The 16,880-nt window shown below is 43.5% G+C and overlaps 1 protein-coding gene across 4 annotated transcripts in view; it reads right to left on the bottom strand.

The window, feature by feature from the left end:
* ebf1a (EBF transcription factor 1a) overlaps positions 1-16,880 on the bottom strand; it is a 59,881-nt gene that overhangs the window by 15,950 nt on the left and 27,051 nt on the right. For all 4 annotated transcript variants that reach the window (XM_067598809.1, XM_067598807.1, XM_067598810.1 and 1 more), the window contains exons 7-10: positions 13,960-14,041; positions 12,424-12,565; positions 6,950-7,080; positions 5,166-5,292 (exon numbers count right to left, since the gene is read on the bottom strand). In XM_067598809.1, coding sequence (XP_067454910.1) covers positions 5,166-5,292; positions 6,950-7,080; positions 12,424-12,565; positions 13,960-14,041 — 482 coding nt within the window. The remainder of the gene's footprint in view (positions 1-5,165; positions 5,293-6,949; positions 7,081-12,423; positions 12,566-13,959; positions 14,042-16,880) is intronic.

Below are 16,880 nucleotides of genomic sequence, written 5' to 3'. Positions count from 1 at the left end.
CCCTGGACTGGAGGGATTCACCTAGCAATCACCCACATCAGATCAGATCAATGCTCATGGAAATTTCATGAAGCCTAGAATCCACACCGCTTCATATTTCACTATAATAACCCACAGAGCCGCAGGGGGAGTGTGTATGAAGGGGTGAGGGGGTAGGAGAAGGAGGAAAGAACGCTAGGGTGGGGTGAAGGGGTGTTGGAGGTATGAGCTTCAAGGGAGGAGTAAAAGGGGGGGTGGATGTTTGGGGGTGCAAAGAGTAGGAGCAGGGGGGATAATTGAGAGGTCAGAACGTCAGAGTCGTTGTTATTACTGGAAATGCAAGAGAGGAGGAGGAAAGATGGAGGAGGAGGAGAAACTACAGTAAGTGTCCAGTATCCCTGTCTCCTTCTCCTCCTGTGTCACAACACTGTGTGTGTGTGTGGAGGTGGAGGTGGTGTACTTGCAGGGTTAGGTAATTGGCTCTGAGGCTTGATGTTAACACCTTAACAGGCCCTCAGACAGTGGGTAAGGAGCTGATCATATCACAACCTTCTGTTTCTCTCTCCTTCTCACTCTCCACTCATTCCACTCTCCCCTCTCCCTCCTCACATCCTCTCTCTCTCTGCCCGCTTCCCTCCCCTTTTTCCCTCCCCTCTGCAGTCTCCAGTGCTCAGGTGTGATCTCATAAGCGCTGCTTGGCGATCGATGCCGCCAGTGGCAGGGGGTTCAATAGCCCTGAATTACGGCTTCATCCCCCCCCCCCATTCCCCTTCACACAGATGAGAGCTGCCCCCCCATCACCACCACTACATACGCACACACACACACACACACAACACCCCCCACCGACTACTCACAATCCAGATCAATACCTTACAATCTAATTTTTATCCATTTTTCCATAAACCCCGAGATTGCGTTTATTTGCAGAATCCGACAAGCTAAATAAAGCATCGCTTGAACATGTCAGGGAGACTAATGCATGGCTGGAAATTCATACACAGAAAACAGATGAGTAGAGCTTTTTGCTCCTAAAGGAAGGTAGAGGCTGAGGCTGGGAGGAGGAGGAGAAGGAGGAGAGGATGGACGGGAGGAGGGGGGGGCACTAAGAGATTCTACAAATCAATGGAGGTGTGGATGCTACTACAACCTAAGCTGTAATTGTCTGTTGCAAAAAGTGCATGTCGACAGTTAACAATACCTGACAGCGTAGATCCTCAGTAGGAGAATGCAAATTCTGGAAATCTAGATGAAAAGTGCATGTTTGAATTAAGATATAAGAAAACATAAGAAATCATCCCCTCGGTGAACGCCGTTCATTTCAGCAGGGTGTCAAATAATCTACATTCGAAATTCATTTACATCATCATCATGGAGCAGATGCTCCTGTAATAAGAACGGAGCATGCTAAAGAGGGGAGACAAGCCACATGGTGCAGAAAATTAATCTCAATCTCAAATAGAGGTGTGAATTTCCTTGCAGTTAAGACTGTGCGCAGTAAATGTGAATGTGTGCAGCTATCTCAGCTGCCCCTGTCTCCAGCTGGAGACTAGCCGTTTTAATCAACAGCAGGCCTCCACCCAAGCTCAATAAAAGACAGCATTCGCAAATAGGAGCAAGACAAGTAATTGACCATCTCGTCGTTGCACCCCACTTTTATTGCCAGATGACTACATGCTGCATTTGAGTAGATGTGCTCATGTATGCTTGTGTATGAGTGTGTCATATGTGCATATTAATGTAGAATATGTCTGTAAGTCGTTGTTTCTGTTGAAAAATAGACTCTCTCACTGATTTTCTCACTAATTGCACCAAACTCGGGATATCAACACAATCAGCATCAAATATATTTTACAAATTTGAAGTGCTCAGGGAACATCAAGGCACCATCTGAGCAAAACAATCTCTCTCGCTGTGCGTGACAAGCAGATTTCATCACTATGTGCGACAGCTTAAATTAGTGCTAAAATATATCAAAACTTAACAGGGCATGTTCATGCTTGCAACATTTACTGTGGCATCATCTGTGTCTGCAGTGTGTAAAATGACAGACAACTGACAGTCCTTTCTTCACTCCTAAAACTAATTTGGAGCACAGAGGCGGGCGCAGAGAGACGAAGAGAGATGTCAGCAGCATCCCAGCTGGTTTAAATTCTGTTCTTGACTTTTGTCTTTCCCCTCGCTGTTCCTGCTCCTCCTCGCCGCAACTGAGTGATGTTTCCTACACACCTAATCTGCACTCAGCGCTGAAAAACTACCCCTAATGTTTGTCCGTGCGTGTGTGCCGATGCGTGGCGGTGCGCGTGGTGCCGGCCTTAATGTGAGCCAGCAGAGCCTTTTAATATCAGCAGAGGCTGTAGTGGAAGCACTAAGCAGACAAGGCTGCATACTGAGGAGGGAGGGATTGCCTTTTGAACGACAAGGGTGATTCATCAACTCCTCCAATTTATGGCCAGTGTCTCCGTGTCACACACACAAACACACACACACACACACACACGGGACCAAGTGGCAGAGAGTATTATCACTCTATATTGCATGGAGAAAAGAAAAGGGAGAGCTTCTCTGATGAATGTTACAAAGACAGCAATCCAGTAAAAGGTGATACACAACCAAACACGGAAATGCATTTATACAGGGGAGAGGGGGAGGGGGCAGGCAATGACCTGATAATGAGTGAGAGAGAGAGAGAGAGAGAGAGACAGAGAGAGAGAGAGAAAGAGAGAGAGAGAAAGGGAGATTAGGGAGAGCTCTCAGCCCCAGAGGTGCATAAGGCAGAGGGCAGAGAGAGGAACAGAAGGGGGATAAGGGGATAAAAAGACAGAAGAAGAGCAGAGACTGAAAAAAAACATTCTTTTATTCTTATCAGTGGAGAGCTTAATTGCCTTTGATGAGTCTAATTGGAGCTTTCTGAAGTCTAATGGCAGAGGATTCCTCAGAGACGGCAGAGGACACATTACTGTAATAGCTTCTCTCCGAATCTCCTCTGCACCAAAAGTCCCCTGCTTGTCTCCTCTGTCCTAAACTACAGCTGAATTTTTTTTCCTCTCTCATTCACAGACGGGCGGTTGTGGAGTATCAATGATCACGCAGAGGCGGGCTGGGGGAGTACACCTATAGATGGGTAGTGTGTGTGTGTGTGTGTGTGTGTGTGTGTGTGTGCATGTGTCGGGTGTGTATTTGCAAAGTAGCGGTAGCAGCAGTATTGGGTATGTGTTGACTTAATTAGGTCTGTGAGCTGCTCGCTTTCCTCTCCTCAGCAGAAGTTGATTAGCAATGCCAGCTGTCCCCAATGTAATTCAGTGTGCGCATATGTGTGTGTGATTGTGCGTGCACATGTAATATATGAGTATATGCATGTCTGTTAGTGTGGGGTTGTGTCGATGTGTGTGTGTTTGCGCTAGTTGCCAGCTGCCACGCAGTGCTGCCAATCCTCCATGATTAGTACCCACTGGCAACTGGGCTCAAACTGGTGCCAAACAGACCCAGGAGGGCAACATGGCCCATGGTAATCCTCCATCCCTCTCTCCCATCCTTCTCCTCTCTTCCTGTTCTCATCCACCTTTCTGTCTCTCCACCCTCATCAATTGCTTTGTCCCTCCAAAAATGCTCTGCTTATCCTCTCATTGAGCTCTGCCTCTCATTCAAGATACCAAATGTGAGCAAGTTGGAGAGGTACAAGTAAAATGATAAAACTGGCTGATAAAGAAGGTATGGGAGAGGTACAAATATCCGTTCAGGGTACAGAGCTGTGGCTGAAGTGAAGTGTGTGAAGAGTAGAACTGGGATCTATGCCTCGACACGGTTGACTGTGAAGGTGCCAGCGCTTGGCAAGCAACATCACAGTGTGTGTGTTCAGCTCCCAGTGGATGACCTCTGCTACCTCTCACCTGTTGAGATTCTTCTATGTGCCTCCATAGAAGCCAAGAGGCAGAGAGAGATAGTGAGAGAGAGAGAGGCGGGGGATGAATTCATTCAAAGAAGCAAGTTTTGAATAAGTGAATTTGACAAGGTGAAAGAGTGGAGGGCTGGGAAGAGATAGGGCGTTTATGCATACGGTTCCCACATGTCTGGCACATTAAAAGGCCGCGCACATACATACACACACCTACGCATATTTATATACACACAGCTCTACGGGTTTGGCAGAGTATGGGCTGTTGGATGGCTCTGGCATGGCAAAGGCTGCCTACCCATCTGCCCTCTGTCTTGGTAATGCAGTTAGTTGTCAATGTGCATGTGTGTGCTTGGAGTACATTTACACATACATACAAACAAACAAATGCAGGGAGCCTATCGCAGCCTTTCCCGTAAGTACACAAACACAGAGTCATAATTATGACGCATAGACATGGATTCTGTCCATGCACAGTAATTAGGACACATACGAGCTGCAGAAAATGCATGCCCACGATGCGACGCACACACTCTCTCAATTGTGATTTTGTCAAATGCTGGCAATTCCAGCCGGGGCTTACAGCCTAAGTCTATCAGTGGTTGAGATTACAGACAGATTTATGTGATTCACAGTCTCCCCGGGGACCTGTGGCCTCGCATTGGTTAATCACCGCTTCACATTCACTCTCTCTGCCGCTCTTTTCACCGCATGGCTATAACTCTGCACCGATACACTGTGATGTAACACTCATGCTATTCATGCTCCTGCGCTCACTGTCAAAAATCACACTCTCTGTACAGACCTCTTCCTTCCTTCATCACACTTTCGACAGGGTTAAATTACAATAATCCCACTAATCAAAAGGTTAAACCTCCCCCTGACCTTCACCTGCTTCATAAAAGAGGGCAAACACTTTTCCTCCTCTCATCTGTAGGCTCCTCTCCTGAATTATTGAGTCATGTTATTGAATTTTAAATTGTTTAGCATGCACATTTTTCTTCAGAAACAGTGAGGAGAAAATGACAGCATATAAACTGAATCACATTACTTTTAGCAGATATAGCAAAAATACAGACTTAATAAAAACTTAAAGCCACTATGTGTTGACTTTTTATGTGATTATCGCATTTTTCAAATGATTCCGATGGCACATGTTTCTGTTGAGAGAATCCTGGAAAAAATTGCATCATTGTCAGCCAGCAGACTGGTAGATGGGGGCTGCATCATCACCTTCTTAGATTACATGTTAAATTAGCGTCATTAGTAAGCATTAGTGTGTAGGTAATACCTGTGTAGATGAAGCGTCCAGGTGTGCCTTTGCAGAACTGTTTGGATTTGTAGGACAGTGTGACCTCCACCACCCCGGGGATGTGTCTGGGTGGAGTCTGCACTCGAATGGCATGGGGGGTGATCAACTAAGGAGAGGCAGAGTGGGCAGAAAGATTAATACAATGAAACTTCATATTCAAACGTATGTGCTCAGGGGACTATTCTCGGTTTGCCTCAGACTTTTCCTTTGCAGCCTCTGACTTTCTTTCTTTGTATAATCAGCCTGAAAATGATGTGTTAGTGCTAAAGCCCTCAGGTGGCCGCGTAGCCCAAGGCAATGTCACTGTGAGGCTTAGGATGGTTATCAGTGCTGACATGGAGTCTGTAAGAGGGGTTCAAAAGCAGTTATCTGTTTATGAATAAAACACACCTTCCTCTGCATATGTCTATTACGCAGTATAAGTAAAGGTAATATGCTCGTCTGTGCTGCCCCTGTGTCTTTGTCTGTCAGCACAGGCTGTCTAGCTGCCGTTAGCCACATTAAAGCACCACTGTGTCTTAAACAGGCTCACTTAGTGTGGCTGATGAGCCCACTCGCCATGTATGTGTGTGTACGCTGAAGGGTCTTTGAAGGAAAACGGTAACAAGACAAAACACAGATGAGACCTTACTGAGTGCTCGTTTTCTGCACGCTATGCTGAACTAGCACTCAAAGCTAGCAGCGCTCAAAAGCTATCAATGCTGCTGCCAGAGCCTTGTGTACGTGTGTGTGTGTGTGTGTGTGTGTCTGTGTATGTGTGTGTGTTGTTCTAACTGTCCCTTTCATTGCTCACTTAGCTAAGCTTTCATTCCACCATTGTCTGGCCCCATTCACCTCTCAGCGAGATAATATAGGAGCTTTTTATAGAATTATTCCTTTACTAAAGAGAAAGCTGTTTAGCTGCGCCGCTCGCTGACCTTCAATTTCACACATACACAACATTTACATTTTAGTCATGTGGCAGATGCTCCTTACAAAGAGATTCATACAGCACGGTTTGCACATTCCAAGAAGGCAGATACTAGTAAAAAAAGAGAGAGAGGGAGCTGAACAGATACATGACAAGGAACTAAGAGCGGCCACAGAGAAAAATGAAAAAGCAGGCTGCTGTTCACAATTTGAAATATATTTGATATGTATGTACAGCAGAGATTATTTTGATTATTTTTCACTTAACTATTTGTTTAGTCTACTAAGTGTTAGAAAACCATGACAAATGCCTATTGCGAGTTTTGTTCTCAGTTTGCTTATTTTTGTTTGGACTAGTTTCAATGATGTGAAAGCTGGAACTAGGAAATGTTTATCTTTTTAACTTTATAAATGGCTTGGAACGATAAACTGATAATAACAATTGTAGATTCATTTTCTGTTTGACTAAATGCTCAATCAACTGATAGTTTCAGCACTAGTTTACAGCAGTGGTTCCCAACCCCGGGGGACAGGACCCCTCCTAAGGGTCCTAAGATAAATTTGAGGAGGTTAGAAGATGATTAGAGGAATAAGTAAGAAAAATATATTTCTGTTACACAAATTTTTCTTTTTCTGAGGGGAAAAAAAATACTCACAACTTAAGGCCATAACCTTTGTCGATGGGGTCACAGGCAGGCATTACTTTTGTTTTAAAAGTGCCCAAAGCCAAAAAAATGTGTGGAACCATTGGTTTATAGTAATGCATAAAGGCCTATGTTTAATATTTTAAAATGTGGTCAGAATGCACACACACACACATATTTGTTCTTTCAGGTGAGCAGATAGTGACTAACCTCACTCCAAACCAACATGGTTCCAAAGATGACCTGCAAGCCGTCAAAGAAGTTGTCCCCGATGATGATGACTGTAGCGCCCCCTGTGGTCCAGCCTTCACTGGGGCTGATGGCTTTGATGCTGGGGGTTGCTAGAAGAGTCACAGACAAAACAGATTAGATGCTAAGTAACCTAATGACAGCCCATAAAGGTCTTCACTACTGGCACCATGTACAGTCAGTCCCCTCTTCTGCTTTCCATCGCTCACACACAGACACACACATATCACCTCTCTCCTCTCTCCCAGGGGTCGAGGGTGAGCAAGGAATACTAATCAGAGTGATTATACGCACCCCGTTATTAAACATCACCCCTGCCCTGTGTGTGAGGGCAGTGGCGGTGCACTTGTTTTATGACACGTGGCAAAGCGTGCGGGCGTGTAAATGTCAGGTGTGCTGAGTGTCTGATCAAAGGCCATGCGACCGGGGAGCAGAGCAGAGCCAACAGTAGCTCTGCCCTCTGAATACTCTGCCTTCATTAACCAAGCATTTAGCTCTTGCTCAGCTGTCTGTTTCATATCTGTGTAGTTATCTCAGCGCCTGTCTTATGACCATACAGGCTCATATCAGCTGGGTAAATTTTAATGCGTTTTGTAAGCTTTCAGTGTTTTCTCAGTTATTTTTCTCCTAAAGCACTTTTTATCACATCTTTTTACAGTATTGAGTTTTCTGCAGACATGGCAAAATCAGTACAGCAATTGCAGGACATTATACAACAAACAACCAAATAACTAATTGGTGAATGGAAATAAAATAAAATAATAATAATAATAATAATAATAATAATAATAATAATAATAATAATAATAATAATAAAAGTAAGTGAAATGGAAAAAGGCATATAGTAGAATAGACAATAGATAAAGAGGATTGTTGGGAAGGAATAGTCAGGGTCGCTCTCTCTCTCTGTCTCTCTCCAGTGAGATCTACTTAGGAAACACCATCAGCATCAGGAATAATAGTGAGGTTTTTGATAAAGACTAGCAGGGAATTCCAGGTCTTGTGAAAGGATTTCAGAAATCCTCTCAGTGAGAATTTTAACTTTTCCAGTTGTATGAATTGTAAAACTTCCTGTATCCACCTGTAGTGTGTTGGGGAGGAGGCATGTTTCCATTTAAGAGGGATGGAGCATCTGGCCAACAGAGTGGTAAAGGCAATGACACACTGTATTGTAGTGGGCATATTTTGAGCTAGGGGGAGACCGAACAAAGCAGGCAGGGGGTTAGGGTCTATATTTGTGTTGAGGGCCTGTTCTAGAGTTTAAATTACATTGGACCAAAACATCATTCAGCCATGGGCATGTCCAAAACATATGTAAATGGTCAGCTGGCTTTTACATCTATTTCAGGCATCGCTTCTATTGAGAAATATTTTTGCCAATTTAGCGTTGGTGAAGTGGGCTCTGTGGAGCACCTTGGACTGCAGTAGGCCATGCCTGGCACATCTAGATGAAGAGTGCACCAGACTGAGAATGTCGCTCTACTGGCTGTTGGAGATGTCAACACTCAAGTTGTGCTCCCAGTTGTTTGAGATTTTGTGAGTCACTATGGGACGCTGAGAGCAAATCACAAAATGTAAAGAACAAAAGGAAGATGATATGTCGTTAAAAACCCAGGGTGGCCAGAGTCAAAAAGTTTGCAGCTGGCCCAATAAAGGAGTTTATTGTTACAGGCCCAAAAGTAGTGGTGGAAATTCTGAAGCGCTAGGCCTCTTTCAGACTTGGGGAGCTGGGGCATTGATCTCCTAAGACAGGTAGGGCTAGTTGCTCCAGAAGAACACATTTAGCTGCCGATCGAGACTGGTGAAAAAGGATTTGTTGACACAAATTAGGATGTGTTGGAAAAGATATAAAAATTTTGGCTGGAAGACCATTTTTATAAGATTAACACGGCTCACAAGAGCTAGGGGAAGGGAGGCCCACCTGTCTAGGTGTCTAGAGGCTCGATAGCTATATTAAACAACAGGGGAGAAAGTGGGCATCCTTGACGTGTCCCACACTGCAAATGAAAAAGTGTTGATTGAATGCCGTTGGTGTGTCCAGATGCAAACAGGGAAGCATACAAAAGTTGAATCCACATTATAAATATAGAGTCAAAGCCAAATCTTTCTAAAATAAAAAACAGATAACCCTACTTCACCCTATCAAAGTCTTTTTCCGTATCAAGTGCTACTATGATTTCAGGTGTTGGATGAGTGAGAAAAAATAATGTTAAATAGCCTCCTAGTGAAAAAAGGATGTCTCCCTAATGCAAAGCTTGGTCCACCAAAATTATGGATGGCATTACACATTGGAGATGGAGGGACAGAATATTGGCCAGTATCTTACAATCTACATTTAAAAGCAAAACTGGTCTGTACTGCAAGAAGGAGGGTCCTTATCTTTCTTCAGAAGCAAAGAAATGGATGCCATAGACAAAGTTGCTGGTGATCGGCCTTCATGAAAGGAATCATTTTACATCCTCACTAGATTTGGGGCTAATAATGTAGAATATGCCTTGTAAAATTCGATTTGAATTTTGTCGATTTTGGGGTATGTTAATAACTGACGAAGATTGGGGGTCATTGGGGAAATCGAGGGTCATTCAGAAGTGTAGAGATTGGTGTAGTATTCAGAGAAAGACCTATTAATTTCAACTGGATCAGAGATAAAACTACCACTGGGCGATTTGATTCCGGGAATTAATCTGGAAGCACTGATTGCACAGGCCTGTTGAGCTAGGAGCCTCCCAGCTTTGTCCCCCTGTTCAAAGAAGCATTGCTTGGATTGTCTCAATTGTCTCCCTACTATGCGTGTCATCAAAAGGTCATGCTCCGAATGTAATAGAAGTCGTTTTTTATAAAGGGTGGGTGAGGGGGAGGAGGAGTATGGAGGAGCTTCAAGTTTGAGAAGCTCATCTGCGATTTCTGACAGCCTAGCCTTTTCAACCTTTCTCAATTGTTAAATATAGGAGATAACCTGTCCTCGGACATAGGTTTTGAGAGCCTTCCACAGAGTGCCACTACCAACATTAGGGGTATCATTAAATTCAATATAGGAACGAATATGTGCAGCAACAAAGTCTTTAAACTCGCTATCTGACAGCAAGCAAGAACTGAATTTCCATAATGTAGGGGGGGTTATACCAAGAAGAAAATTGGTGTCAACAGATGTAGGGCCATGATCTGAGGTAACTATAGGATGGTATTTGCATGAACTGACAAGATGTAACACATTATTATCAAGCAAAAAGAAATCAATCTGTGAAAAAGTGTGGCGCACATGTGAAGAAAAGGAGAAAGCTTTACTTTGGGGGTTTTTAAATCTCCAAGGGTCTGAGATTCCTAATTGGGATGCGTAGTTCAACACTACATTGGCGGATTTGGGTAGGGTGGCTTGTTTAGGGGACTATCTGTCACGACTCACATCTTGAACCAAATTAAAAGCTCTGCCTATAATTATGTGGTGATTGTCTGCGTTTGGGATTTTAACGAAAAGGTTTGCAAAAAAGTGGTCGTCATCCCAGGTGGGTGTATAAATGGAAACCAAAATTCCTGGTGTGTTCTGTAACATGCCTCTCTAGCTTTATCGCAGAATTTTGAGTGGAATAAGTGGCTTTAAAGCATATTCTTTATGTATTATCGGACAAAGTACATGGAATAACAACAATAAACCACATTTTCAATAACTGGTATTCAGTGTTCTACTTGACCTTATCTGTGGGTATTATGGACTCAGAGATTACTGGATGTGATTGAAGAAAAGAACAGCATTGGGAAAATACATGTTTATACAAGCTAAATCTCCTCTCCTTAACAGATAGGCAGCTTGTCAAACATGCTGTAATTCTGTAAAGCGGCATAATCCACTTTAGAGTAGGCTGACTTTTTTCCCTGCAGCCTAGCCTTTTGCTCTTTGCCTGACTCCCTGTTCTGTTGATCCTCCCCAACAAGCTGGAATGATATTTAGCCCCCGATACGCCTGCAGAGATCAACGTTCACCAAGCAGCAATCTGTGGCCATAATCATGGCCTAAGATGCCTCCTTTTCACAGCCGCTGATATAATGTGCACTCCATGTGCATGTGTGGGTGTGTGTGTTTGTGTGTGTGTGTGTGGATTAACCAGATGGTGGAACGTGAATCCATGTGATAGGATTATACTTTGGGGTGTTCCTCGGTGCCATCTGTTCAACTCTATGCACTGCTCATCTATTACCGCCTGAAATGGGCCCCCAAAGTTGTGTATCCTGCACACAAACTAAACACACACACTGCCATGCAAAGAGAGAGAGGGGAAGAGAGAAAAAAACAAAAAGAAAGTGGTCTTCTTTCTCATGATTTCATCTTTTCTTTATACTATCAATCATTTTTACTCCTTCTTGTCCTCACTTACGTATCTCCTTCACTCCCCCTCTGCTCTGTTCTTTCACTCCTGTTGTTCATCCTTCCAACCCCCATCATCAGGAGAATAGAAAATCAGAGAAGAGGAAATTCCCAAACAAATCTCTCTGACACAGGGAACATCTGTTAGTGTACTGTGGGCTCTCTTCTTTCTGTGTAAGATCCAAGCCTCGCTGACGTCTCCAATATGTCTCATCTTTCTGAACTTTTCTAATCGTCTGTGAGACCAGTCATAGGACAAGTGGTCCACCTTACCTCTGGAGGATAGTCATTAGAAAGACTTAACCATAACATTCAATCTTAATGCAATCTACTGTAGGCCATCATGTAAATCCCTTCTTAGTTTTTTTGTCATTATCATCCCTGAGGTTGACTTTCCTCAAAGAGAAAAAAAATATGTTTCTCTTATTCAATGTCTGGGAAATCGAAATGAGAAAATAACTGGATTAGGGACTTGGGAATCAGTGTGGGCTCCTAAATCATGTGCACATGTCATTATGAAGTATTACAGGTTTGGGTCTGACTGTGCATGCGGGGGTGTGTATGTGTGTGTGTGCAGGGGCTTTTGTGTGCGTATGGGTGTGTTTGAAAACCTGAGGGATGGGGAGTGATGGAGGGCTGGAGGATAAAAGCAGGTCTCCGAGGAAATAAAGCCAGTGTTGGCTTTAAGCAGAACAGACCTCATAAGACACATAGTGCTTATGCGAGGCAGAGTAGAAGGCCCAGAGGCAGAGACCTGAGGGGAGCAAGCCACAAGGGAGAGACAAGAGACTCACTAGCTACCACTCTCTCCTCTCTTAGTGCGAGTTAGAAACACTACAAGAGAGGAAAGTGAGAATCCGAGAGGAAGCAGGAGAGAGATAAGAAAGAAAGTGAGAGAGTAGGTTTGAGAGGGATAGAGCGGAGACAGAAGAGGGGTTGAGCATGGAGCCAGACAGGGGGAAGGGGGTGAGAGAGGGAGGGAGGGGAGGGGAGTTGAAAAGAAAGAAAAAAAAAAGTGAGGAAGACAAAGAAAGCTCGGAGAGAGAGCCTGGTGTTTTGTTCTTGCTTTTAATACCGTGTTCCAGGTAAGATGGTGTGCCTTCCGAGGGGTCCAGTCTTCGAGCTCGGCGCCCGTGTTTGGAGTTGTTGTGCACGAACATGTTGTCAGAAACGGCCAGGACATGACCCTCCACACTCACCGTAGTCGACACTACCACCTGAGAAAGGAGAGACAGATGGAAACCATAGAACTGGGGGTTCAACAATTATAAACTCAAATCTCATAAACAATAATCCTCACATTGATACATACAAGCATAAATAATATATATGCAGTAGTGCATCGGTTAAATCCCTGTAAAATCGTATATGAATTAAACATGGAACACATTAGGAACACGTTAACACCTATGATGTTGTATTTCCTATTTTTCCTACGCTTCTTAAAGAGATTCATGAAAGTAATCAAGTACTAATGTCGAATGTGTGCACTTTCCTTTGAAGGGGAACCTTCTGCGTCTGTACAGGAAGCAAAGCTTTTTTATTTCACCAGCACTATGTGTTGCACTTCCTCCAGCTTTACTTCCTCTTTATGTTCGGAATCTTTACCTTGAAGGGTGTGAAAGTTCTTAGTTGTGTTTACTTTTGGTGTTTTGTATATGTGACATTATGGTGTTTTAAACCTTCAATAATTGATTTTTTGCCCATTTGAGGGCAGGGGAATCAAGCTGTGAACACAACACTCATATATTATCACCTTTTATGTTGATATGGCAAACTAGATAGCAAACAGTGGCTAATTTATACAGAGAGCAACATTAGCATTCATTTGGAGTCCTGTTTCTGGCCACCTGATGAATATAAGTCCAATAATCACTATATTTTTCAGTCAACCACTGAGGGATATACTGTATATGGTGGTTTAGCTGCAAAATACAAATTTTGTCTGTCTGCTGTTTGGTGCTGGGCAGGTAGACAGTGGGTTGTTGGAGCTTTTGGAGTTTTTAACTAAAAACAGCTGCCTGGTATGAGAACAGTGAGAATGAACCAAAGCAGTAAAGTTGTGGGACAGAAAATCTAAACAATAAGCTGAAAGAAGCTATAAAGATTCATCGAGCTGAGGGAAGCTGCAGAGTCGGGTGATGGCTGTTGGTGGGTTCATCACTACAAGCGACCCCTTATTGTTTATAGCCGGTGTGTAAAGTAGAGTGTAAAGTAAATGTACAGACATTTTTATGCTTTGGAGCTAAGATTTCATTTATTTTCATGCATAAATCTGCTAATTAGAAAAGAAGTTTGTCAAAGCATGTTTGCAATGCTAGAGTGTTGAGACCATGTTGGCTAGCGTGGGGTATTTTGTAAGTTTGCTCTATTTTTTTGTTGTATTAGTTGACCGAAAGAATGTTTTTTTGTGATTTATTATATTGTATTAGACTTGTTTTATCTTTTTGTATTGTTAGTGCATACCGTGCTCTCAGTTCTGGACTTTTCCCTGTGAAGGCACAGAGAGCGTTTGAAGAGAGCCTGTCAATGTTTTTGTTTCTTTACAATTGCATACAACAAAGACTTAGACTCGCGGCATACTGTTTGCATGCAGGTAGTTGCATCTCACCTGAAAACGCCTCATGTCTCTAGGGTTCCCTGCATTCTTCAGGCAGTTCTGGTTGCACTTCAGGAAGAACTTGAGGAAGAACCTGCACATCCAGAAAGAGAAACAGGGAAAAGAAGGAATGAGCTAGTCTGTCAGTGAAAGTGCCATATGAGCCGCTTCACTAAAACATAAAATACAAATAAAACAAATAAAGTAGCCGTGGCAGACAAGGCTCATACACTATTCCACCTTCATCCATCAGTTGTTTATGACAAAGGCAGTTTTCTATGTAAAAACAGCTCCAGGATATTGAGTAAGATGCTACCTTGTATATCCATCTCCGAGCTGCTGTCACAGCTTGCCATAAACTCACCGGGGCAGACACAGGCCCCCCCCCCCTCCCTCCCCCAGCTGCAGAGCCGTGTGACGGAGGTTGTGCTGTAGCTACTATGCAGCACAGTGTTGCCATTCCTGCCTCTCTCAATCTCAGTGTGAGAGACCACATCAACAGCACCTGCCATGCATTATTAATAGGCTGAGATGGCAAGTATGGCTACCCACATCAATACTTAATGAGGGAGGGAGGGAGGAGGGTGGGTCGGAGGAGTAAAGGGGGGGGGGGAGTGAGAGGGGGGAGCACCGGAGGCCTGAAAAGCAGAAAGGGGATGGCTGACAATTTATTCCCTAGCCCCACCCCAAGGCTCGAAGCCTGACAACTTCTTCTTTAACTGAAACTACAGTAAATCTCTCCACTCGCTCCCTTGCATTGTCTCTCTCTCTCTGAAAAAAGAAAAAAAAAAAACCTATATCAAATGAACCGCGAAAATAAACAGCGCCGTGTACAAATAAACAGGAACCCTCAAAAGGGGAAAAATAAAAACTACAACATTTCCCGGTCGATCCCCCCTCCCTCCTCCTCCTCCCTTTGAGGTAGCTCAAAGAAGTGCTGACAGCTGAAACTGCTTACAATACAGATCTCCACCAGCCAGAGAGAGAATCACTCCTTTGCTCAGCTTTTCTTTCATATGTCTTATTTTCTCCCCTCTGTTCATTTGTTATGGCTAGGATTCTGCGTTGGGCAGCGCGTTTGGAGCCAACTGCCTTAGATACAATCACGCACGAGCAAACGCATCACACACACACACACATAGAGGCATGTCAAGAGAAACACAGTAAGCAGCGTGCCTTGGACAATTGCTTCATCTAGGGGGGAAAAAAACAAAAAAACAAGAGAGCAAAGAAGATAAATGGACAGACCAGAGTTCTGTCTCATTTCAAGGGCCAGCCTACTGCTGTGCACATTACAAGCATCTGATGTAATACAAGAACTCGTGAATTTATCCCCGACAACTTTTAAATGCATGACAGCTGGTTAGTGGTAGACGCTCTTCTTCAAGCAAAGAAGAAAAAGCCTCTTATGATCTGAATAACAAACTGTCTTTTGGGTGCTGCCTTTTTTTTCTTCTGCTTTGTTTGTGCTCTGATTTACAATCTCACTGGCGCAAAAGGATAAATCTGAATGGGGGGGGAAACGAAAAAGAGAAGAGGGAGGTAGAAAGTGAGAGGAGAAAAGATAGACAGAAGGATGGGGTAGAGAGTATGTGAAATCTGAAAGGAGAGACAGACCACCCTCCTGTATATTTTAGAAGCTGTAGGCCAATATCTCAATAATTCATGAAGCTGAGAGATGGAGTTTTTTTTTTTTTCTTTTTTTTACAGTGGCTGTTGGACCCCACAGGCTGAGGGTCTCCCAACTTTCTTATCTCCTCGAGGTCAAAGAGCAGCCTCGCAGACAGCTATGGACTACATCCACTTGTCCAACATACTCCACCTTCCTCGCCGCACCTCCTGTTTAATTCATCGACTCCGCTCTTTTTCTCTGACTGTCCTCCTCCTTCCCTCCTCTGAGGTATTCATGATGGAGGAATGATGGATAAGTGAAAGGAGGAAAGTTAGGGTCACCAGAGTCAGAGGTGACTAAATCAGCAGGTTAAATATTGAGAGTTTAGGGAGGGAAAGAGGAAGGAGTAAAAAAAAGTGAGACGGCATTGGGATACCAGCTGAGATATTGAGTGCGAAAAAAAGAGAGCAAGAGAAAGTCAGCATGCCTCATTCGCTGTGCCATATGTCAGTGTGTCCCCTCGATCTCCAGTACGCGTGGATCATCTGATTCATTATTTACATGACTTAAGGTGTCTGGAGTCAGCCGCACGGAAACATTACAAAACTGCAGCATGTTGATTCCTCGGTGCTCTATCTTATCTCCCCGGGAGCCGGGGGACTGGAATCACCGCTGCACACATTTACATGGATCAACAGAGTGAGTGGGTGGGTGGGTGAGTGGGTGGGTGGGATGGATAAAGAGCAGTGCGTGTTGATATGCAATAGCAAAGAGATTACCATGAGGATTTATGGATAATCTGATTGACAGCTGACCAGTAAATATGGACAGATAGCTGATAATAGCCCATAATTCTCTCATTTGTACTTTGTGGCTCTCTATTATCATGTTTCCTTCACTTTTAAGTTGATAAAAAAAAGATAAGTTATTGATTGTTCCTCTGTCTCTTGTGTTGACTTGACACAACGGCACAAATATTCAGTTCAATCCAGCTTTGAACATCAGAGCAGTAAATGGTTATATTTTGTTGCCAAAGCAATATTTCATCATTATAGCCACCACTGAGAACACCGAGGTCATGTCCTCGGTATATTCTCTGGAAATTTGGGGATTTTAAAAACCTCAGGAGCAACTGCTTACACTCTATAATTACACAAAAAGTACATATGATGTTTTTTTGAAGGTGAATTTTACACCCAGTATCTTTAAAATCGACTTTTTTTTTTAGGAATGTGGACAAGGCTTCAAAAGAAAATTTAGATCATTATGTAGCAAGACCAAATATATGGATCAAGAATGTTGATTAATAATTAAAAACCTG

Source organism: Thunnus thynnus, chromosome 9 (genome assembly GCF_963924715.1).
Source record: "Thunnus thynnus chromosome 9, fThuThy2.1, whole genome shotgun sequence".
NCBI lineage: Eukaryota > Metazoa > Chordata > Actinopteri > Scombriformes > Scombridae > Thunnus > Thunnus thynnus.
This window is presented reverse-complemented; position numbering and strand designations above follow the sequence as displayed.